General features: G+C 43.2%; 1 protein-coding gene across 3 annotated transcripts; it reads right to left on the bottom strand.

Annotated features, from left to right (window-relative positions):
- Positions 1-1,391: 1,391 nt before the first annotated feature.
- raf1a (Raf-1 proto-oncogene, serine/threonine kinase a) lies at positions 1,392-22,670 on the bottom strand. Of its 3 annotated transcripts, none has more exons than XM_083769610.1 (18): positions 22,495-22,670; positions 16,637-16,863; positions 15,817-15,929; positions 13,570-13,672; positions 13,317-13,474; positions 12,691-12,783; positions 10,463-10,616; positions 8,753-8,860; positions 8,270-8,294; positions 8,014-8,135; positions 7,251-7,368; positions 6,622-6,706; positions 6,249-6,425; positions 5,727-5,773; positions 5,066-5,184; positions 4,762-4,890; positions 2,968-3,102; positions 1,392-2,854 (listed from the first exon to the last, which is right to left on the bottom strand). In XM_083769610.1, exons 2-18 carry the CDS (start codon positions 16,835-16,837, stop codon positions 2,717-2,719), a joined length of 2,025 nt encoding a protein of 674 aa, XP_083625736.1. In that variant the 5' UTR covers positions 16,838-16,863; positions 22,495-22,670; the 3' UTR covers positions 1,392-2,716. The 3 variants fall into 3 exon arrangements, with proteins under 3 accessions (XP_083625736.1, XP_083625735.1, XP_083625737.1); XM_083769609.1 differs by lacking the exon at positions 22,495-22,670 and adding an exon at positions 21,180-21,701; XM_083769611.1 differs by lacking the exons at positions 8,753-8,860; positions 22,495-22,670 and adding an exon at positions 21,180-21,701.
- Positions 22,671-23,353: the final 683 nt, after the last annotated feature.

The following is a 23,353-nucleotide window of genomic DNA, read 5'->3' as shown; positions in this document are numbered from 1 at the left end:
ATTCAGTGATTTCACTCAAAAAACCTTAGGTTTCGTTTTTGGCTGTGGGACCCAGCCTTTCGTCCAATCAGGATAGAGAGTCAAAAACGAAACCTAAGGTTTTTTGACCCCCAGGGGTAAACTGGGGACAGGGAGGAACTCCATATATGGCCAGCACACTCTATAGTAGGGAGGATTATCACAACAACAACAAAATAAGTGATATTTGAATTAAGTGAAATCACTGAATATACCTTTAATACCGATACATAAATGTTAATACCGATACATAATAGGGTGCAGTGTCATCATATCCAGCAAGCATTCAAACATGAATGTAGCCTACAGTAGCCACTAGATGGAGCCAGTCATGCCAGGACATCAGGGTTCTTGTGGTCTTATTTAAGGCAGTCTCTGTGGCCCGTCAGGAAACAGAAATAGAACAGATAAACACATTTAGCCAAACTGATGCGGGGATAGAAGGCCAGAAGTCACCAGATGTCTTTGATCTGAACGTGAGTCACCATTTTTGATGACACCAGGGTTATTCCTTCCCTACAAAAAAAGGGGCTTAAAATAAAAGCACTCAGAATGTTTACATCATTAAATTTGTGATGGGATAAGGTCAAAAACCTGAATAATAATAAAAACGCTAAATATAATGTACAATGACTTAAGTTCCGACTTGAAGGTTGCTGGGTTCAAGTGGTCTTGCCCAGCAGGATGTAGATAATGGATGTTTACCTTCAAAACAAAAACAGGACTGTCTTCTCCCTGTGAAGCATGTGACCACAGCAGGGCCTTGTTGGCTGGCGTGTTGTACCAGTGAGCTTGCCAGTTAGCCTGGCGCGGCCAGACTCATAGCGAGGGTTCACTGATGTTTCCTCGAAGAATCTTCAGTGAATCCCCGCTATGAGGCTGGCCAAGCCAAGCTACTTGCCAGTGGCTGTGCAGTGGCATCAGCCCATGGTAGGAGTCGTCCCCCCACCCCCCCGGTGGAGTGAGTGTCTGACTGTGTCTCCTTCGAGGTTCCACCACTTTGCCACTGCAACAGCAAACATTAACACCCCGCTACCAAGTATTGCACATGTGTGGGGATTTCACAGCGGGGCCCGTTGTTCACAGGACGGCAAGCTGTATATACGCAGGTGGTTTCAATATGACCCTCAATTTCTCTGTTCAATTTTAAAACTAGCAGATCAGTAGTTAGTTTGAAATTAGATTACGGTTTCAATGTTTGGGCTTGGGGGGGAATTTGGAAAGGAGAAGAAAAGAAAGGGGGGGAATTCTTTTTACACACAATCTTTTTGAAAACGTACACACGTTTCAATAGGTAGGCTTGCAGCCAGAGTCCGTGGCATGGAAAAGGTTTGGGTACACCTGCACAAGCAGACACAGACCACAGACCAGCATTGGCAAAGGAATTTAACTTAATTTTTATTAAAACAGTGAATAAAGAACTTTCTCACCAATAAAACGTTTTTAAACTCTTGAACGAGACATGATAGACAAAAAGGCTAATTAGTTTCCAAATCATTTTTTAAATATTTAAGACAACTGCCAAAATATCCAGCTCACGATACCACATGACCCATGATAAGGAGTGACCAGAAAGGTCAGATCAAGGCTCTGGACGGTCAACACATATAGCCATTGCTTTTGTTAAAATGTGCAAATTCAACGTTTTCCTCAATCACTCATGCTTCCTGTCTGACAGAATATAATCCTCCAGAATGAAAAAAAAAGAAAAAAGAAAAAAAAAATTAAAAGATAAAGATGACAATAAAATTCCCATATCTATTCCATTCTGATTAAGACAATGCAGAATCAAATACTACTGTGCAACTAAAGCCCGTTTTATACTTTGTTGTGCGCCGGTGTCTCGCGCCGAAAATAGCCGATCTACAAGCTTACGGCACATCGCCGTTGTGCCATTTGTGGCGTGCGACACCATCGTACGGCAAGGTATAAATTAAGCATTAAATGGACTACATCCAACTGCTTTCTTTTGATGGTCAGAGGTGAAGTTGTGCAGAGTAAATAAGACTCATTTATACTCCCGCCGTACGGCCTTGTTGACCCAAATTGTGCGTTTTACCGCGTCATTTCTGTCGAGTGACAAGGTCGCGCGACCAAGTATGAATGGAGCCTCAGTTCAGGCTTGGTTTTCTCTTAAGGCAAGTAAGCTTTTGAAGGTCCTTCTCATCAGAAACGCTTTGTGCAGAGCTCAAACCCAAGAGACAATTCAGTCTTTCTCTCGAGTTTCCTTCAAACGTCTGTGTGCGTGTGTCTATAGGTAGGTGTGCGTGCACGTTGTGTGTTCCGTCTTTAGGTAGATGTGCGTGCACGTAGCATGTCTCGTCACTAGGGAGGCGTGCGTGCACGACTGCACATTATATTTACTCATCTCATTAACTACATTGCCGCAGAAGACGGGTGGAGGGGTGTGTGGCGAGAGTTCTTGCGGAACACCAATCATTCCTGCAGTGGTTAGCAAATAACTGGATTCCCAGGTAGAGATCCATCAGTTTTTTTGATCGATTCCTACCAATCGATCAAACCCCTCCATAGTCGTTCCCAGCTTCCACTTCCACCCACTCTCCTCTCTTCCTGCAGTACGTTTGATAAATGTTCACCTACATCTGTGCTTGATGCTCATTTCGTCCTGTGTGTAAGATATTTGGCGCTGGAGGAGCAGAGGGGGGCAGCAGAAGGTGGTGTAATGCTTTCTGAAGCTCTAGAACACAGGCAGTCTGGAGGTGAGGGTGAAGACGTTGATATCCTCGGCCTTCGAGGCCCTGTGCAGCGAGGGTTCCGAGGCACTGCGGTTGATCTTAGGGAGGGCGTGCTGGAGGAGCTCGATGGACGACAAGATCTGGAAACGCACACGCAACCACGAGACAAACAAATATATTTAGTCCAGTGGTTCTCGGACGTTTTGTGTCAAAATGATATGAATTTGGCTGCAGACACCACATGTTGGTGTACCTGTGGGAAAAGCGGCCTCCCTTCCTTGGACTTATTGATGCAGTCGGCCACCAGTCTCTTCATGGCTTTGGGGCAACTCTTGTAGAGTTTACTGAGGTCTGGAGAGAGGAAGCATCGGCCCACCATGAAGATGATCTATCAAACGAGTGAGACAGTAAACGGTAGTTAGAGGATGTGTATTTTATCTGCAGTGGTTCTCAAACTGTTTCATGTCCTGGGGAAAAAAGCCTGTTGCCTGAGCCTGCCGGCGTCTGAGGTTGTGGCTAAAATTTGAATGACAAGAAGATAAATAAAAATGTAGAAGCCACAATATCTGAGCTGAATTATGGCCCATGGGGTGTGGATATCATCATCAGCCCCAGATGACCCGGGCCGAGAGGACCATCAAGCAGTCTGACTGGCATCTGAAACACCCAAGCTATCGCGGTGACATGAGCGTATGGTGATCAGTAATAAACGCTTAAGAGCAAAGCCATGCGCTTTACAACTCATATCTTCAGCCAAGTAATTTCAAGCAGAGCAATGAATCACTCATATTCACAATCTACGGGTAGACAAGGGATAAAGTGTATAAGAGGACAGGTTCCTGGCCTGAACTGTAGAATGGTCTCAGTAGACATACATAGAACCACAGACACACATAGGGTTGTGTTACTGGCTCTAAAATTAGTCCCGTGGCTCCAGGGTGGCAGGGCTTCACAGCCAGCCAGGGAACACTAGCAGTGTTGCCACGTCTGCTTATTATAAGCAACTTTGGGCTTGTTTTTATGCAAAGTTGATTGTAAAATATTGTAGTTGCGGATTGTTCTTGCTTGTCTTCAAAGTGTAGTTAATTATTTGGACTTATTCCAAACATATTACTATAGACGAATAACAGTTTAGGTCTAAATTTTATTCTGACCCCTCCACGAAAAGCAACACTGAACACTACACAACATGTGTCCAATGTGCAAAATAAATGAGTCACCCGTTAAAATTTTGTTTGACTTAAATCAAACACTGCGTTGAAGGTCACAGGCCTACAAGTTATGACCAATCACTTTGTGTTTATATAGGGTGGACATTGGTAAACCACAGGAACAGAGCACAAAGGACAAAGGTTGCCGGTTAGAATTTTGCTACACAACGGGGTACAGGCTTTAGTTTAGACATACTGGTCCGACTGTCATTAGACCGACACACTAACTCTAACCCTAACCACAAGCACGGGAGCAGCGAGTGTCCGACCGTTGTTTCGCATGTCGGTCCGTTGGGGTGTCTAATCTGCGTGTACATCCCACACAACGGCATCACACATTAGACACCTCGCTATGTCCAAAACGTCGCCGTTCCCTCAGGTACAGTGAGCTTTGCCGTCCCCTCCCTCTGGAATGCACTCTCCAACCATATGAAAGAGGCCCCTCCCTCCTTCCCTTCAAAACCCACCTCTTCAGGTCCATATAGAAAAGTGCTATATACATCTGAGCCATTATTAAAACAATTAATTTTCAGGAAATGGAAGAAGAAAAAAAAGGGACAATGTTTCAATGGATCCAATTTAGTTATTTATAAAAAGGCAAAGACAGATTTACTTTAAAAAAAAGAAAATAAAAAACTGTCAAAACAGCAGATCTACAAGCTCATAACGTGCCACGATGTGATGCCATCTGAGCTTGTAAATGGGTCTCTTTCTGCTACTTTTGTGTGACACTCTTGTATGATGAAGTAGGGCATTACCTTACGTAAAACATATAATATGGACTATGGAGAAACAGACAGCAACGCCGTTTGAGCCACAGGATGGGCTAACCTCACCTGATCTCGGTTAGCTATGTGAGAGTATGGCAGCTCCCCTGTCATCAGCTCATACAGAACGACGCCGTAGGAATACACGTCAGACTGGAAGCTGTAGGGGTTGTTGTCCATCCGGATGACCTCAGGAGCCTTTGGACACGAGGAAAAGTATTAACAAAAACACATTTTAAAGCTCAACCGTCTTAAATTATTGCCTGCGTGTGCCGAGTCTACATTCTGGCAGAAGTGCCGGTGAATTAATGTCTCAAATTAATGTCTCAAATACTTGTCAATAGATGGTACAGAAATCACTTGTCTTACTGACCATCCAGAGAATAGAGCCAGATGGCTGCTCCACCAGATGGGAGCCGCTCCATCTGGCCTTCACCGTAGCCAGACCAAAGTCCCCGATTTTCACCGTCAGCCCTTCGTGCAAGAAGATGTCTATGTTTCTGTCAAGGAAGCGCCACTAAAGTCCACGACGGAAACGTTAAAACTTTTCCTGACAGCATTAATTCATTTGTTCACCGCCAACATTTTTCCTTATTTTGGAGGATCCATGGGACCCCAAAAACTGGAACCGGATGTTACTTACGATGTGTGGAGAGCATCGTCACAACACATCTTGCCGTGGCAATCACTACTTTGGCTATAGACCGTAGAATAAAGCTCGTTTTGACCAGGAATGCAATCTGGGACAAGGAATCCAAGATAAAGGCATTTGAAAGGAACACAAACAGTGGGTATTTTCCTTTCCGTTTACATCACCCCTAACCCAGTGCTAACATAAGTAGCATTACTACTCGATCTATCATAACCACTATAAAAGACCAATTGATGTAGACCTACGGCAATGGTGGGTGCTCAGATTAAATTGGTGTATATTTACGGCAGCAAAAGTGTTAACAGGATCAACCTTGTGAAATATTCTTTTACCTATGAATGCAATGCCCCCCACTCAGAAATTTCAACTGGAAAAAGGATACTGTTGGATTTCATGTCGCGATGAATGATGTTCTTGGCGTGCAAGTAGCTGAAAGAGACGTTATATAATGGCATTTGGCATTGTGCAATACATTGCGCAATCAGAATGAATAGGGTAATTTGTGAGACAGTGTGACAGGACTGCGACATGACACTCGCACATTTCCAATTGACACAAAGTACAATTGTGATGTTTTTGTAATATTGTTCCTGCTGTTCTACCTATTGTATACGGCCAACCTTTTGGAGAAATTACGGATTGAGGCTTTAAGCTTTGCTTTCCATGAAATATCCTATTGGGGGTTTGTCATAATTGCTAGTTTGACCACTTCAAATTCTTTAAAAAGATTATCGAAAATCTACAAGCCGCATTGAGAGCTTGTAGATATTCTATTTTTCCATTCTATTCTATTTTTTGCTTTCATAGAAGACAGAATGTCTTCTCTATGGAAACCAAATGACTGAAATTAGTCGTGGCGACTTGAGAACTTGAATCCATGAGAATGATATTGTTGGAAACCTACTCCATGCCCTGAGCGGTCTGCCTGGCGATGTCAATGAGCTGAAACATCTGGTAGTTGGTCTCCTGGACGTGGAGGTGCTTGTAGAGGCTGCTGCCCTCACACCACTGGGTCACAATGGCCAGGTTGTCCTTCGTCATGTAGCCCATGAACAACAGGATGTTGACGTGTCGCGTTTTCCTGTGGTCAGAGGAGTGCGGTGCGGAAGAGGAAATTACCAGAATAAAAGATGAGATAACAGCCTCAAGATGATCTACAGAGAATTCATCCGATGTTCGTAACTGTCACGGTAGACAGATTCGACCAATAAAAACTTGATTCTAGGGAAAACATTGCATCTGTGTTGTGTTAATACTGTATATATTATATTTCTTACCTCAGGACAGCTACTTCATTTCTGAAGGCCTGGAACTGCTCTGGTGTGGGGTCAACCACCTTTAAAATCTTCACTGCTACATCACCTAGAGTAGGTATAAACCATTTAAACATCCTATATGCTTTGTTGGCTGGGACCCCCCCAGAGGGCTCGTTTTTAAAGTGTAGTTGCTTATTTGGGCTTCCTTTCTAAGTGGTTGAGTGGCTCTCAAATATTTTCATGTCAAGGACCCCCAATTAATATGCATTTGTCCCTAACCCCCATCTGAAAATATTTTGTGTCAAGGGACCGCCCCCCCCATACAAGATTTGTGTTAAAATGTTTCAAAAATAATATTCCAAATATTTCACATTTTCTTTTTCGAATCCCCAATGCATATACGTGTAAACGTCTCATGTGGCCTCATTCTTTTGGGCTGGTTTTCCTAGACCTAGTTGCTAATTTCTCTTGCAAAATCTGGCAACACAGGCAGTAGTGCTCAATGCAGGAAGCCGGCGCGTCATGTCACAGCCATAAGGTTACATAACATGTCACTTGTAAATTGACCAATGTTCACTACCTCAAAGGAGACATGACAAGACACTAAACTGTCAGAGATACTATTGTTAAGAAGTGGCAAATATTCTCACCATGCCATTTCCCTTTGTATACGGTCCCGAAGGAGCCCGAACCAATGCGGGATTGTAGACACACCTCGCTGGAATCAATCTCCCAGTAGTAACTAGAGTCCCGCTTGTCCCTGGGTCTCTGGATTGGACACAAAGCAAACATGTACGCCATGAAGTCAATCTGAAAGTGATCCAAATTATCATTCACCACACTTATAGTTGTGGTGTGAACTCTGCCATCTGCTTGAGTTAGAACGATAAAAAAAAAGACATACAGTAGTTTATCATTCTTGGTGTGAACGGCTCAATGGCAGCAGAAGCTTGCAAGTATAGGGCCTAGTAGTGGTGCCACAGATAGAAACCTATTCAATTTTCACTTGGAGCTTTCAGAAAACATTTCGATTTATTTTTAAAGCCTGGAACAAAGCCATCCAGGCTCCTGGTGAATCATGCCCATACATTTGATTCTGTGTCCAAACAAATAATATACTGTATATAAAAATGGTAATTATTAAATATAGTACGTATATAATATAATATAGAACTTTGTGCCAGGCTAAAAATAATTTATATTGGCCTACAGGTAAATATTTTCTAAGAGTGAATGGGTTTTATATCTGTGGCACCACAGAATTGCTGCCACTGCAATGCCCTATTCTGTTTTTATATTATATGGTACAAGTTATATACAGACAAGAGGTAGACAGAATTTGAATATTATATCTGGTGGGTTATCTGCGGTGCCATCAGAATGTATGATGAGAAAGAAGGATGCAGAACCTACAATTTTGTTTTTCTCCTGAGTGTTGAAGGACGTGGCCCTCTCTCTCTGGGCAGGCGTAGGTAGTTTGTGGGAGTGGGACTGGGACCACCCTGTAGGGCTCTGGCTGGGGGAACAACTGCCCTCTAAACACGTGGAAGGGATGGAAGAGGAAGCATTCAGGACAGGACTCCCAGAGTCTGTGGATTCGTACCAATGTAAGCTAGCCGAGTTGTGTGTTCCTCGGCTCAGTAAATCAAGTGTTCACGTAGTCACTCACCAGAGTCATGGTCACGCATCGCGTCCTACAGAGACAGAAAAAAAAAAACATATGAAAATATGATGACTGCTTTGACAAAAAAAAATCGAATGCAGGTCATTCTTGACAGTTAACAAAAATCTATTTTGAAAAACATGATGTATACAATATATATATTTGCAAGCTCTCGTGTGTCGTTGAGCTTGTCGATCATCCATTTTCACAATTTCTGTTACACTGCTGTACCACAAGATATTAAATAGAGCTTAAGTGATTAATAATAGTAATACATTTACTCGTATAGAAGATTAGATCTAATAGATCAAAATAAAAAAGTGTGAAACCGTAAAAAAGAAAGAAAAGAAAAAGGCTTCTCGATTATGCGATTAATCGAAAATAAATGATCGCGACTGAAATAATTGATAGTTGCAGCCCTACAACAGAGTTGCACAAAAACATGGATAACCCGTTTACAGACTGCACACAGACACACAGCTTCCTAACCTTGTTGGGACTCTCGGGCGCCGCCTCAACAAAGTGAACATTACCTACTCTCCTCTTCAGCCAGAATCTATGGCACCAGGTGCTTGGGGAGGCATTCAGGCAGTCTAGCTATTCCCCAGCAGGGGAACAGACAAGACACCAGTGAAGACAGCAGGGAAAGGGAAGACAGCAGGGAAAGGGAAGACAGTAGAGGAAAGGAAAGTAAGGCTAGAAGAACTGGTAAAAGCCCAGGGTGTGTAATTGGGAAGAGTTTCAAATCAGGAGGAATATTCTACAACAGTGATTCTCAACCTTTTGAATTTCAAGGACCCCCATTTTAACATGCATTAGGCCACGGACCACCATTTGATAACATTTATTTTCAATCTCTGGGGAGTCCAATATACACTGCAAAATCCTCAGTGTTGTTTGAACTCAGTGTACAAATAGAAGGTTCGATTTATACATGCTCTAAGATTTACAGACTTGTGAGGGTCCATTTGAACCCCTGGTGGTCCCCGGACCTGACGTTGAGAACCAGTGTTCTTACAAGGTGGGGCTGGGCGATAAACAATCACAATATTGATAATCTGATATCGTCGCGATAATATAACATTTCTTTTGAAAATCATGTTCAATCAATATTATATATATCGATGCAATATCGATTTATGGCTCAGCCCCATTACAAAGCATGCAGAATGGTTATGGTGGGATGCGTCCAGCAGCACCCAGGTGAAAACAAACAGAACCAACTAAACAGGCACAGGAAATAAAGGACAAACAACATAGGATAAGATGGTTGAAAGGAAATAAAGGACAAACAACATAGGATAAGATGGTTGAAAGGTGCTGCAAGTGATTTCTATCGTTTTGTGATTTTATTCCATAATCTTACCATCTTAGCACTTTTCTAACATCAACTTTATCAGGAAAGCTGCTAAGAAAAGGCTATCTAAATTTGAGATATCATTATTAGAACAAAACGTGTATTGCTAAAAAGCAAAATCTCTACAATCCGATAATTATGTCAATAGTGTTCAGCAATGTTGGAGATCTCCCAGTCTCTCTAGTTCTTTAGTAAACATTAAATAATTTACATTTTCAGGTGAGTTACAAATTGTATCTGGAGAGAGAACCCCACGGAGCTCATGTCCGCTTTAATCACTTCCAATTTCTACATCCTGTAGAAGTTCTCATTCCTGATTGGATGAAATTGGTATCCTGACATGAACATTTATTTTCTGTTTACTAAAAGACAGATGGAGAACTGAACAAACATTCTATAGCAGTGGTTCTCAAAGTGGGTTCGAGGGACCCTTGGGTTTCCTTGAGGGGTATCGCTTACGGGTCCATTTGTGACAGTGGTCACAGAGTGACAGAGGGACAAGGGTCCTTGCAATGCAAAGGTTTGAGAACCACTGCTCTATAAAAATGTATTAATTTATCATAATTTGGAGCATTATTTTAACAAAACACTATCACTTACAATCCCTTTAAAAAAGGGGTACAAACTAAGAGAGGCAGAGAGGGGGCAGAATAAGAGAAGCATGCAAATGAAGCTGAACCGCATCCAGTTGTGATGACTTAACACAGTGGTACGTTACAGCAGGCGGGTTGGAATGCCTGCTGCGCGTATAAGAGGGTAAGATCACTCTCTAGGCTGGTATTTTAAGACCGGCTGCCCAGACCTCCAGGAGGACCCGGGGGGCCCGCGTGGTGTGTAGTTACCTCGATCATGCTGCTGTCGACGGGCAGGGTGGTGCTAACCATGTGGACGTTGGGTGTCGAGGTGGAGCGCTGCCTCTGGGACAGACTGCCCCCTGTGGGTGGGTAGGGTGTGGTGTAGTTGAAGGCGTGCGGTGTAGAGTAGCGGTGCATGGTGCTGCAAGGAGGACAGAAGATGCATTGCTAATGTTACTGAGTCTGTAGGACAAACTAGAAATACAAAATAAAAATTGTAAATTCATTTGGACTGTTTGGGGTGTGGTGGATGCAACAGTTCGGTTTCATTTCTGCCGTTTTGTCTCACTTTCTCTCATTGCAGGAATCACCTCTGTCATCGCAGTTAACCATATACAGTAATTCATTGCATTAAAAATAGCTAAAGCAGACAACTTACAACACGTTGTGATGCGACGTGGATGCCGGGGAGGGATTTAGGGGGGGCTTGGGGAGGGTGAGTGTTGCTAAAATGTGAAATCCTTTTTATAATGTTTCAATTATTCTTCTTTTGCCCAAAATAGGGATGCCAGAGTTAATGTGGTTAAGACACTTTTTTTTAGCACCATTTGCTGCTTCTTCCTCCGAGAAGGCAAGAGGAAGTCTGTTTGATCAGAAATGGCAAGGCCCGGTGAGTACATACAAATAGACAACGCTAGAGGCTAGACTACTGAAGCCACCTTTTCTCAGAAACAAACATGCAACATAAATTCTAGATACGTTACTATTGACCAACCCCATATCCCATTGTTGCAGTGTGTGGAGCCATTTTGCCCTTTATGTTTGCCAAGCCAGGGTGTTTGCCTCAAGTGTGCAGAGCGAAGCTCGTCAGCCAAGTAATTAAGAAAACGGCAAACAATCCAAATGCTTGTCCAACAAAAACAAGTTCAAATATGAACACTACCTTACACCAATGTAAGAAGTTAAACATCTGATCAAGGGAGCCTTTATTGTTAGTAGGTACACAGGGGTAAACATATTTGTTCGGTTTCTTCACACTGCAGCAGCACAAGTTAAACACAAATTAACATATACAACAACAGTGACAGCAATGGATGATGTCCATTTGTGCCAATGTTATTTACCAATCCAGAGATGTCCCTAGTCTGCCTCTGCACTACACTGTGGCCTATTGGTGAAAACAGAGAGTGAGAGTCCATTTGAGTGTCTATAAACCAAGATCAAATTACAGCCAATAGTGTGCACTTCACCACCAGCCCAAATCCCCCTTTTGGCAACACAAAACGGTGTTTCGAAAACGTCTTTGAGATTGCTCTGCTTGGAACAACTTGATACTTTGCGAGTACTAATTTGGCTACAGGTATTTTTATACTACGTTAAGTGCTCCTCAAACAACAGGCTCTTTTCACACCTCGTGTTACATCAGTTCTTGTCACATGGGCTGGTAAGCCGCCATTAATCGGGCATTAAGAGTGAAGACGTCATTAAAACAGGAACCGTTTCCACTTTATGGTAACGACTACAGTGCACCAACTGAGGTGCAAAGAAGCAATTCAAAGAGAATTGTTCAGGTGACCGGGGTCTGCATAAGTAGTATGTCCACCCTAAATCAGTGGTTCCCAAAGTGGGGTCCGGGGACCCCCAGGGGTACTTGAGGGAGTTCCAGGGGGGACCCAGCTAAATGATAATTTACAACCAAATGGATCCTTATGGGTCTGTAACTCAGAGAGTGCACACTCTCAGAGTTAAATTAACAGTGGTTTTACAATATAAATTGGGGTCCCAGAGATAGAAATGCCATTAAATCAGGGGTCCGTGGCATAATGCGTGTGAAACTGGGGGTCCATGAAATTAATGTGTTTCGGAATCACTGCTAGAGCCGTAAAAATCCTCCCTCATCGGTGTCACTGGCATATGTTTTCAAATGGGGGGGGGGGGGGGGTTGTAGCCTAATAAATGTTCATTTGGGGGTCCTTGACACAAAAAACGTTTGGGAACCACTGCCCTAAATAAATGTTGCACGAATCTGCATCCCAACAAAACCTCCATTAACCCACAAAATAGTTTTTCCCCCTTGTCAAGATGTGCTTCCTGCTGTTGGTACAAGGTTACCAAGGATCTGTGGCCCAAGTAGTAATGGTACAGCAGTTTTGAAAGTGAGCGTGCGTGCGTGCGGGGGGAGGGGGGTTATTACACAAGGCTTATGAGCGCGGGCAGGGCTACTTGGTTACGTAAGCACAGGGATCATGATTCGAGGGTCAGAGCGTTTGTCTTACCTATTAGGAAATCGAGTCAAGGACTCTCTCATTCGCCGAGAGGTCAGTGGGGGCAGAGACGGCCCACCACTTTCACCTGGCGTAGGAAACAGCCTGCAGACGGACACACACACAGAGAGATGGACGTATATGAGTCTATTGTGTGAACGGAGTGCATGCATGTCTTTGTGAGGGAGAGAGATGCCAGATTAACAAAGGTTGTCAGCAAAATGGTAGTCACAGAAAGCCTTATCTCTTTAACTGTCACTGATATTCATCTGTGAATGCTTATTGTCAGCCCTAAAGCCTGCATGCAAAACAATGCTCTATTCTCAGTGCAAGTATGCAAAGCTTTGTACATGAGCTTATAACTACTCCAAGTTAAAGGACCTGCAGGCTCAGCAGAGCTCGTTCTCCCTCTTTTATCCTGACAATGTCATCGCTGATGAAATATGAAACTAGTTTAAGATGACATGGCAAAGAGTTAATCTCCTTAGTTGCGATTGATATCAAGTTTCATTTGCCCCATCATATTTCAACCACAAACTATAGCATAAATTATTCTAAGAAAGTTATGTCATCTCAAACAAAAAGAACAGCTAAAGTAATTATTTTTAGATTACCCTTCCCCCAGTGAGGAGACTTACAGGAGTTGTCTGATATTACTCCAGTCCACACACATCGTGGGCACTTTGGTGCTACAATGCTCGTGGAACTTGTAGCCGCACGTTTGGCATCGGAAACCATTCAAAAGAAACTTCTGGCAAATATCGCAGAAGGCTAGCTTCAGAAATGTTTTGCGAACCTGAAAATTAAAGAGATAACAATTTATTCCTTTCACAGTGGAAAAACAACAAGCAGCGTGTCTGGAGCATTACTGTAAATAACATGGGTACTTACAAAGTTGTGTGTAGTTAAGGGCACATGATCTAACACCTCCACTAGCAGTTCTTCACCTATTAGCGACGTGGAGTCCGTGTTCCAGTCCATACGCAGCTTTTTACTGAATTGATCAAAGAAACTCCATGAGGAACAGTAATAATAATAATAATACTCCTTCACATAGACCTGTATCCATTAGGAAAGACCACAACAAATAATCATAAAATAAGTTATATTTTGGCTCCCTTTTCCCAGAGTCCTAAGGCACAATTTATACTTGGTTGCATGCAGTGGAGATGCCAAAAATAATTGATCTACAAGCTCATCCAATAGCTAGATATTTTAGGCATCAGGCTTCAATCAATGTTTTTCACGAAACATTAGTATGTTAACCCTAAGCCATTAATTAATTAAATAATGGTTACTATATGCCAGGATATCCCCCCGTTCAACCCTTATTTTGAAGATCCAAAACACTGCGACCAGAACTGGATGTTGACTGAATGGTGTGTGTGTGTGTGTTGATCTCTCACTAGCTGATGAGAAGTACAGCCGGCGCCATTACAGCGACCGCTATGCTCCGTGCAATAAGTGTTGTTTTGACCAGAAATGGTCAAAACAACGGATAGCACAGTAGCTAGAGCTACTGCCTTTGGAACACTAGGTCATGGGTTCGAGTCTGGGCACTGCCAACTCAAATGTATAAGGAGTAGCTTGGTTTGGTGCTGCAAGTTTGCTGGGTGTCCTGGGAACTGATGTGATATACACAATAGTATTAGAGACCCAGTCCTGATGGTGGCGGTTAACTTCACCATTATGCCGATTTTGACCGAATAGAGCGAATCTGGCGATGTCATTTCCGGTTAAACGGATCACAACATCCGCTAGCTTTCTGCACTGTGTTACACAGTCATCTGTCCGGGATGCTAAGCGATCATCGTTTATTTTAATATCCAAGTCAAATTAAGCTCTAATCAAGCCCCGAATATCGCATATTACGCAGGTGTGAATTCTGTTTGTGTCCGAGCATAGGCATGGCTGAGGCATGGTAACGCCCCGCCTGCCTGTGATTGGTCTACTGACACTGCCCGTCTTGACTGTCCTCCGAGACACGAGGTTACTCCGTGGTGAGATAGAGAAATAAATAATAGGCTACAAGAGAATGACAGCTTGACACGCGCGACACGAGCCTTGTAACTGACTTGTACGTTTTATTTTTGTAGAAGAGGCAAACTTATTGTTTATACAGTTTGCTTTGATACTGTTGATTATCGTGTATTTAATCTAATTATAGTAAACTAATACTATTACACTAAAAAGGATAAAGATGAAGGGAAAATAGACCTTTTTATAGTACAATAATGTTTCAAGTTTACACAAATAAATTACACTTTATTTGAGAAAACACCCAAATCAAATCATATTATGGCGTGCATGTTCAATCAATTATTCCATTAAAGCAAACGGCATAAACATACTATCCCACCACCACCCTCGCATCAGACTATCCAGGCATCCAGCATATCCACCTCGGAGGACAGTGTCGGTAGGCCAATCACAGGCAGGCGGGGCGTTACCATGCCTATGCTCGGACACAAACGGAATTCACGCATTACGCAGCTATGCACATTGCACATAAAGATCGTGTGCGAGAGCGTGTACGCAAGGATTTCGGCCGGTTTTAGGTAGATTATATCGTCCGTTAGCCAAACTAGCCAAAAGTTGCTACATTATGTTACATTAAGCCCCCGATTATAGGGAATAAAACAATTACGTAATTTACGTCAAGGGTAGTGGGGGATTTCATTACGTCAATAGCGTCAAGGGCCAAGAGAGTTAATTTATTATACCCCACTAGATTTTATTATTAAAAAGATTTTTAGAAAGCTGATCTGTGATGTGACGTTATGAGCATCTGCTAATTTCTATGTTTGAGTAGGCCTACTATAAGTTGGTACTCTAAGTATTTAAGTAACACACCACACACACACACACACACACACACACACACACACACACACACACACACACACACACACACACACACACACACACACACACACACACACACACACACACACACACACACACACACACACACACACACACACACACACACACACACACACACACACACACACACACACACACACACACACACACACACACACACAATAGCCTAGTGGTAGATATTTCTGAACCAGGGTTCAAATCCCAAGCAGGACAGGAATGGTACGATTGCAGCGTTAAGTGTCTAGCGCTCACCTCCGTTGTCCAGGGTGCAGTTTAAAGACAGCGCAGCACTCTGGCTGCAAACCCCGCACCTTCAAGGCTTTGCTCAGGCAACTGTGCAGGGTCATACCTGGTCGCACAGTCACCTGAAGGACGACAACACATTCACACACAGGAGTAGTTCAGTCTTATTTTCTGCCTACAATCCCAAGAGCATGTTAATTCAATTTTCATCTGACAAACTGTTAATGATGCTGTAGCATTTTATAAGTATCATGGCCAGTGTGACAAACCAAGCTTAGCCACTGTATAGCCTGATGGTGCTGCAAAGCAAAAAACAGCCAATCTACAAGCTTGCGACGCATTATGAGCCTGTAGATTGGCTATTTTACCTATTTTTGAATTATTTGGGAAATTGTCATCTAGTCAACCCTAGGATAGTTACCAGGCAAACAATGTCTGTCTAAACATGCCATTTAAATAACATTCTTAATGTTGTGGTCAAGACTAGTCTAGCAAACATAAGGTGACTAGAAAGGACACACGGAGAGAGGAGTTCTAGGGGCTGAGGTGGAGTCTGACAAGGTGGGTGCTAGGGCAGGGGGATGAGGTGGGTTTTCAGACTACAGCAACAATCAGTCAGGAGTCAGTCTGCAAGCTCGGTCCACAATGGGGATCTTATTCCATAATTTGGGAGCCAGGAGGGAGAAAAGTCTAGTATGCATGGAGCGTTGTCCCGGGTGTTTTAGGGAAGGTCGTATTTTGTCATGCCCAAAATAGGGCCACCAGCGTCTAAGTGGCTAGTCTGGCTCTCTGAGGCAGCCGGATAGACCAGCTCAGCTCACTCACTCACCACAGTACGTTGCTGGTTGGGGAGGTAGACACGGATAGTGCTGCTAGCCTTAGAATCGGGCATCTTGCTGTCATCTGAGGCGCGCCGTTGGTACGGGAAGCCCTGGACCATGGTGGGCGAAAGGCACGGGCCCTCGAACACTGAGTCCTTCATTCCGAAGCCGTTGCTCAGCGTCTTCCATGCTCCCTGGAGGTGCTCCATTAGCAAAGCCAAGTGCTCTCAATGGTCTGGAAAACACACACGCCAGCACACACGTTTTTGTATTACCATATTTGTGAGGCCATCAAAATGCTGGGATGGTTTATAAATGCCATTTTTACCATAATGAATCCCATTGATTTAATACTTAATGAACCTTAAAAAGGTATCATAAACCCAAAATAGCCCATCAACAAACTCAAAACATAGTTATAGTGGTGTGCAATATCGGTGTGCAACCAAGTATAAATCAGGCATAACTCCATGCCCAAACCTTAAACCTAATCTCAAAATGCCTAATCCTAACATGTTTTCCCAATTGTAAACTAACTCTATAACAATCATTTATCTTATCTGTGAAGAACAGAACAATGTTGGCCTCACATTATACTATGCAAGGTCCCTATAAATGCGGTGTACACAGCTTTTGCACGTCCATAGTTGGACAACTCACATCACCATGACCTCTTTATCAATATTCAATATTACTTTAGGCTATCTTTCTCCTCGCATACAGACTCTGAGTCTGAGTCTGAAGTCTGAGTCTACCCAACAAGTTTTTATTGACCAGGGTCCCGCAGGGCTCTATTCCATTCCCTTGTCCCCTCGTTTTATTCCTCGCTACACCAAATCTCTTCTGTAAAAATAGCAGATTTACAAGCTCACACGGCGTTGCACCTCAAGGAGTTGCAAGCTCGTCAGTCGGCTTTTTCTGCAGGTTTTTTGCCACGCTAGGGTTCACGTGGTTAAGTAGAATGATTTCCGTTACTTGTGCCGAGGACTACTTTCAGGGAGGACATTTCTTTGGTGGACATCAGCACAGTAATCCCTGCGATACTGAGATTCAAATCCGGGTATCACGTGTGGGAAAACAAACGCCCACGCCGGGACAAGAGGGATCCCCCCCCCCCCCCCCCCCCCCGGGACAAGAGGGATCCCCCCCCCCCCCCCCCCCCTTGACCAGGAGACATTAGGCTTATGCACTTCAGGCAGTACTCCGTCACAGTCACTCCCCCTTTGACCTCCCCCCACCGGGAAACCCAATCCAGGACATGGCACCAGTGTAACACCCAGTATTTAAACCTGGGTCTCCCGTGTTGGACAAGAAACAACTACTGCGTCCAAGAGGGAATCCCTCCCCCATAATCAGAGGAAATATTAGCCTCATGACCTTCAGGCAGGGCTACTCCTTGTCTCCTTCACAGTCATACATATTATGAAAGAGAGAAATCTGCTTTCACCTGATCCAGTGCAGTGGCCGTGTTGCGGGCCATAAACTTTGGACTGAACCCTGTATTGTCAAGACAAGTAGCTGGGATTATACAACATGCTACACATGTGCAAAATGTTCGTATTCCCCTAGTCCTAGTTTTACCGATTACTGAGGTTGTGTCAAAAAGTGCCAGATTTACGTAGTTGAGAACAGGCAACTTGCACACAAATAAAGACAAATTAGAAAAGTGTACTCCTTTGAGCACAGTTCTCGATTCGATCAGGGCACAAACTTGAAGACGTCATAGCCACTATGGGATCTCAAATTTTTAACTATACATACATCTTGATCACATGACCGCAGGGATAATGTGTACCGATGTGTGCGTTTTGGACAAAAGAGTAGTACTAGCAAAAAGAGTGTTTTGAAGAAAACGTGGAAAATGTAATCTGGGACAAATGGCTGGGGCCTATATGGAGAGAGGATCCAAGGAATCTGGGTATTGTCGTACAAACTATGGTTCAGGAGTGATGGGTCAAAACGTGAATCTATGCTTACATTTCTTCCTTAGTTTAGTAGGAATGAGTTTAGCAAAAAATCTGTTTAATGGCCCTATAACAGGCCAAATTTGGAGCAGAGGTTCTGCTCTGGAGTCCAGGGACTTTGTTGCCTGGGAGTGGGAGGCATACCATTTTCGGATTAATAATCCAGTCGGGAGCAGATGGTAATTTACGTCATGTAAATGGTAATTTACGTCTACTGGTTTGTAGTCATCAGGCCGGAAACCCCTAAACGGAATCAGTATTACGCAACATTCTCCTAATCAAGGGCATCATATTCTTGATATGATGATCAAGAATGATCCAACAAGTTTCTTCAAGTACTTCTTGGAATTTGGTATATCCATCTTTTATTCCATCTTGTAGCGACTGGCGAGACTAAAAACAAACAGGGGGGACCAAAACAAAGTGACGCCGAAGAAGCCAGAAAACCAGATCCGATTTTACCATCCGGTCTAGACAGGATCACACAAGCGATTTAAGAATACAGACCAGGCTTTCCTCTGAGGTGGAAAGTCTTGTGACGCGAGGTTACTTTTTATGTAACCAGTAAGCTCTATTGAAAGTAGCGATGCATTATTGCTATGGAGCTTGCCATTTTTGAAAGGTTTTACATTTTTCTATGTAGGTTAAAATAGGGATGCCAGGTTTAAAGGGGTTATAAGGACACATCAGCTGCATAAAATGCAGTTACCGATGTTGGGGGGGGGGGGGGGGAGAAACACACTCTTAGTTCTGTACCAACAGAATAACAGCCAGACTAAGCTCATCACACCAACGATCATTATGTTCACGCTTGTTGTTAACTTGTTAAGTCCTATTAAAAAAAGAACCCATCTAGGTCTTTTGATCTATTTTTTAAGATTTTTTAATGTTTGCCTGTAATGGCAAAACGTGGACGTGGGGGTTGAATCTGTATGGCATGAGGGTGGCTAGGCTACCCAGTTGATCAGCCAGTGTTATTAAAATAACCAAAATAAATGCATTTGTTTGTGTTCAGGGAAGAAAACATGGACTCAATTCAAGGTCCCTCGTGCTTCAACTAGAGGGACAGCCACCAAAAATGAAACTTTAGTTTAGGTTGTACCTACCCATCACAAACTGCTCTGTTTTCAGTACAAATGCAGGGCTCTATACTTACGTATACCCTATATAACACAACTCTAAAAGTGTATGCTTGCCCGTCTGTCTGTCTGTCTGTTCTCCACCCCTCTTTCACTCCCTGATGCCTGATTCAGCAGTGCTTTCACACGTTTGCATCGCAAACATGCAAACGGAAAATAAAATGGGACTGTGTTTAAACTGTCCCTCATGTTGGTGGGGACCACTTGGTAACCTCTCAGGGACCCCCTGGGGGTCCTCAAACCTCACTTTGAGAACCAGTGTGTAAAGAGACGGTAGAGATCATTTAGTGGGGTCCACCTGGAAACCCTTCAAGGACCCCTGGGGGTCCTCAAACCTCACTTTGAGAACCAGTGCGTTAAGAGACTGTGGAGATAATTTAGTGCAGTTAGTGGTTAACTACAAGGCTGGCAGGCTCACATGTCACAACAGAGGAGTGGGGGCAGACTCAGACACCATTCTGGGTCTGTTGTGCCCACCATGCCACAAGAGTTGTGTTCAAAACAAAGTGCTTGTGACCCATCCAGGAAAGGGTACCATCAACACAAACGAAGAACACCAACTTCACATAATATGTGCACTCTCACACTTTCATAATGTCACCAATCAATGTGAAACAACTACATTTCCACACAACAAGCCATGGCATAGGACAGTCACAGGTTATATCAAATCAGCCCAAGTAAAAATATATTAGAGCAGTACGGGTTCTCAAACTTTTTAATTTCAAGGAGCCCCATAACTCTTAAAGATGGTACAAATGGACCCTTACACACTACAGGTCCATGTAGCATTAGTTTGTACACTCGAGTTGCAGACCTGTTAGGGGTTCATTTAGAACCTAATTAAGGGCCCCACTATGAGAACCCACTGCCATAGAGTTATATGGTATTAATTTAACCGACATAAATGCCAATGAATTAATGTTAAAGGGCAGGCATTGGTCGAGAAGAGAGGTATATGGAGGTATAAGTGACAGTGACACCAATGTCATCAGAAAGGAGCTCTACCGTATTTTATTTTCGTCGAAAGAGTAGCCTAATGTAAATACGGAACTAATACTCGTATGCGTTCAGTTAGAGACTATAGTTCGTATAATGTACAAGTTTTATCAAATAATAGACAATATCGTAAGCCACGAATATAGGCTACAGAATGAATAGGCTATATGTGGTCAGACTGCATCGATCCAGGCGTTGTGTTCTGTGGCCGATCAAACCTAGGAAAGCTGCCTGCAGAAAGGTTTTAATGTTGTTAGAGCCTGCCCTGTAGTAGTAGGCCATCAGCGAACTAACAACCAAAACTTCATTGCACACACAGACACACGCACAGTTCTATAAATTATGCTTTGTGTGCTCGTCTGGCGAGAAAACGGGATTCGCCTGTTGTAATCGGCATTTCAAACGGTCAAAGTAGCAGTGTCGTAGGCCTGTGTGGTCATAAAACTTACCAAGACAAGTTGGAAAAGTTCTGCTCCGCCATAACTTCAGGAAAAAGTGGCGTCGATGACATCATCATATTTGCAACGAACGCATTCGAGAAAGGAGGAACAAAAAAATCGACGCTGTAAACAGACGGACGGACGGACGGGCAACAAAACAATGTATCACAATGTATCCAACGATGTATCAGACTGCAATGTGTATGTATCAAGGTCAGCGACTCGGCGTGGATCCGATTGATTGGTCTCCTTTTATTTGTCTAAACTTTAATTCAGTCCGCATTTCAAACGCGACGGGCTCGTCTTTTTTTCCCCCACGTCTTTCTCGAAACAAAAGTCACACCACGAATCCCATCCTCGAGTCTTTTAGATCGGTTGCAGTTCAAATTAAAACTACGACAAAGTTATAAAAGTTCCACTCGTGTTCGATCGATCGATTTGGGAAGGAATATAGACGGAGAAGGTGAAAGGGTTTGAGTCTGCCTGACGCCACTTATTGAAACAGGACCTTCAGTCATAACAAGCAGCCGCACTGACTGAGCCCACCCACTCCGCAACGACACACTGCTTTTTATACCACAACAAATAAGCACAACAAATAAATACGCCATACGGTAGACAAATTGTACAATGTTAAGAAATCACGCTATTCTTAGCATCCAATGAGAATTCACCATTTACTTGCGTCTAATGTTTTGACACGGAGCAGGAGCTGATACACTCCAGAATAAAACTTTACTATAACCATAGTAGGCTATAAACACGTTATTAATCTAAAGGCAGACATAATATATGCTAAAAAACAGTTGCAGATTGTGTAAACAACGTACACGGTATATTGTATATTCAGTTTTAACTTGCGACTAAAATATCTATAGGCTACATAGCTCAAAGTGCACCATCATCTGGTGATGTGAAGCCAGCGCAAAATTGTTTTCCTGTTAAAATAGCCATGTTGTGGTGTGTATAGGCTATAGTGTGTGAAACCTATACTTTTCTGCAAGTTTTTAAAATGTACATTATACCCGACATTATAGCCTAGTTGGGTAGATTGGTAATAGGCCTGATTATTTTTGTATAAGCTTCGTTTGGGCATGGTTGTTGTTAACTTGTTATAAATAGTAATTTAATAGTAATTTTCCTCTTTTGCATTGTTCAAAACATTTTGATATAAAAAAATGAGAGGGAGGGAGTGAGAGGGGGGGGGGGGGGGATAAGCTTTTTGTTAGTTAAGCAATAATAAGCATATTCTGTTTCAACTGGCCCAGAAACAGTAGCCTACCGCTGTGAAATCTAAACCTCTGTTAAAGCTGCTGCCACTTACCATGTGTTCAGCATCCCATAGCATCCCAGCAGGTCCCATGAGAGGAGCAAGAATCACAGATGGTTCATAGGTTCTGTTTTATCAGAAGAACCTTGTTTGAGGTGCAGAGCTGACCTGCTTCGCAAAACCTTCCCAGTCCCAGACCAATCTGCCTTGATGAGCTGAGTCCAAATTGATTCCATGAAGCAGAAAACATTTTTACCCAGATGAGTAGCCTGCAGTAGCCCCACACCACGTTCCCATCTTTTCGAGCAATGGGCCTGCCCTGCAATGCATGTGTCCCTCTCTTCATCTATGGCCTTTGCATTGGTGCTGTAGATATTTCTTACGTTATTATTACATTGTCATCCAACCAATTCCACAAACACCACCAAATACAGTGTGTGTGTGTGTGTGTGTGTGTGTGAGAGAGAGAGAGAGAGAGAGAGAGAGAGAGAGAGAGAGTGTGAGAGGGCAGGGCTTTGTCGTTGAGTCTTTTTTTAAGGTATCCCATTAGTGTTACAGCAGGTAAGGCATATTAAGCTATAACTTTGCATCTCTAGGCTATATTAAACTGTTATACTGCACCAGACACTACTGTAGTGACTCCCATGGTGTACTGTACTTCTGCAAAGGCAATCAGTTATCAGCTGGCACCTGCTGACTATGAAACGGCACACACCCTTCTCTTTGTGAACAACCAATGCCACCTTAAGAAAGGGATGATTGCATCTTTCCTCTTTATTGATCTGACCAAACACTCAGAACAGTGAGCTGAGATGCTTATAGCCTCCATGATCCACTGACTGTTGTCTCACTAGTGCTCATGTACTCACTATGATTCAGATTTCTGTCTTTTTATTACAGAAATGTTTTGCAC

This window comes from Protomyctophum parallelum (assembly GCF_964188405.1).
Source record: "Protomyctophum parallelum genome assembly, chromosome: 7".
Taxonomy (NCBI): domain Eukaryota; kingdom Metazoa; phylum Chordata; class Actinopteri; order Myctophiformes; family Myctophidae; genus Protomyctophum; species Protomyctophum parallelum.
Note: the sequence above shows the minus strand (reverse complement) of the source record. Positions and strands in the feature narration are given on the sequence as shown.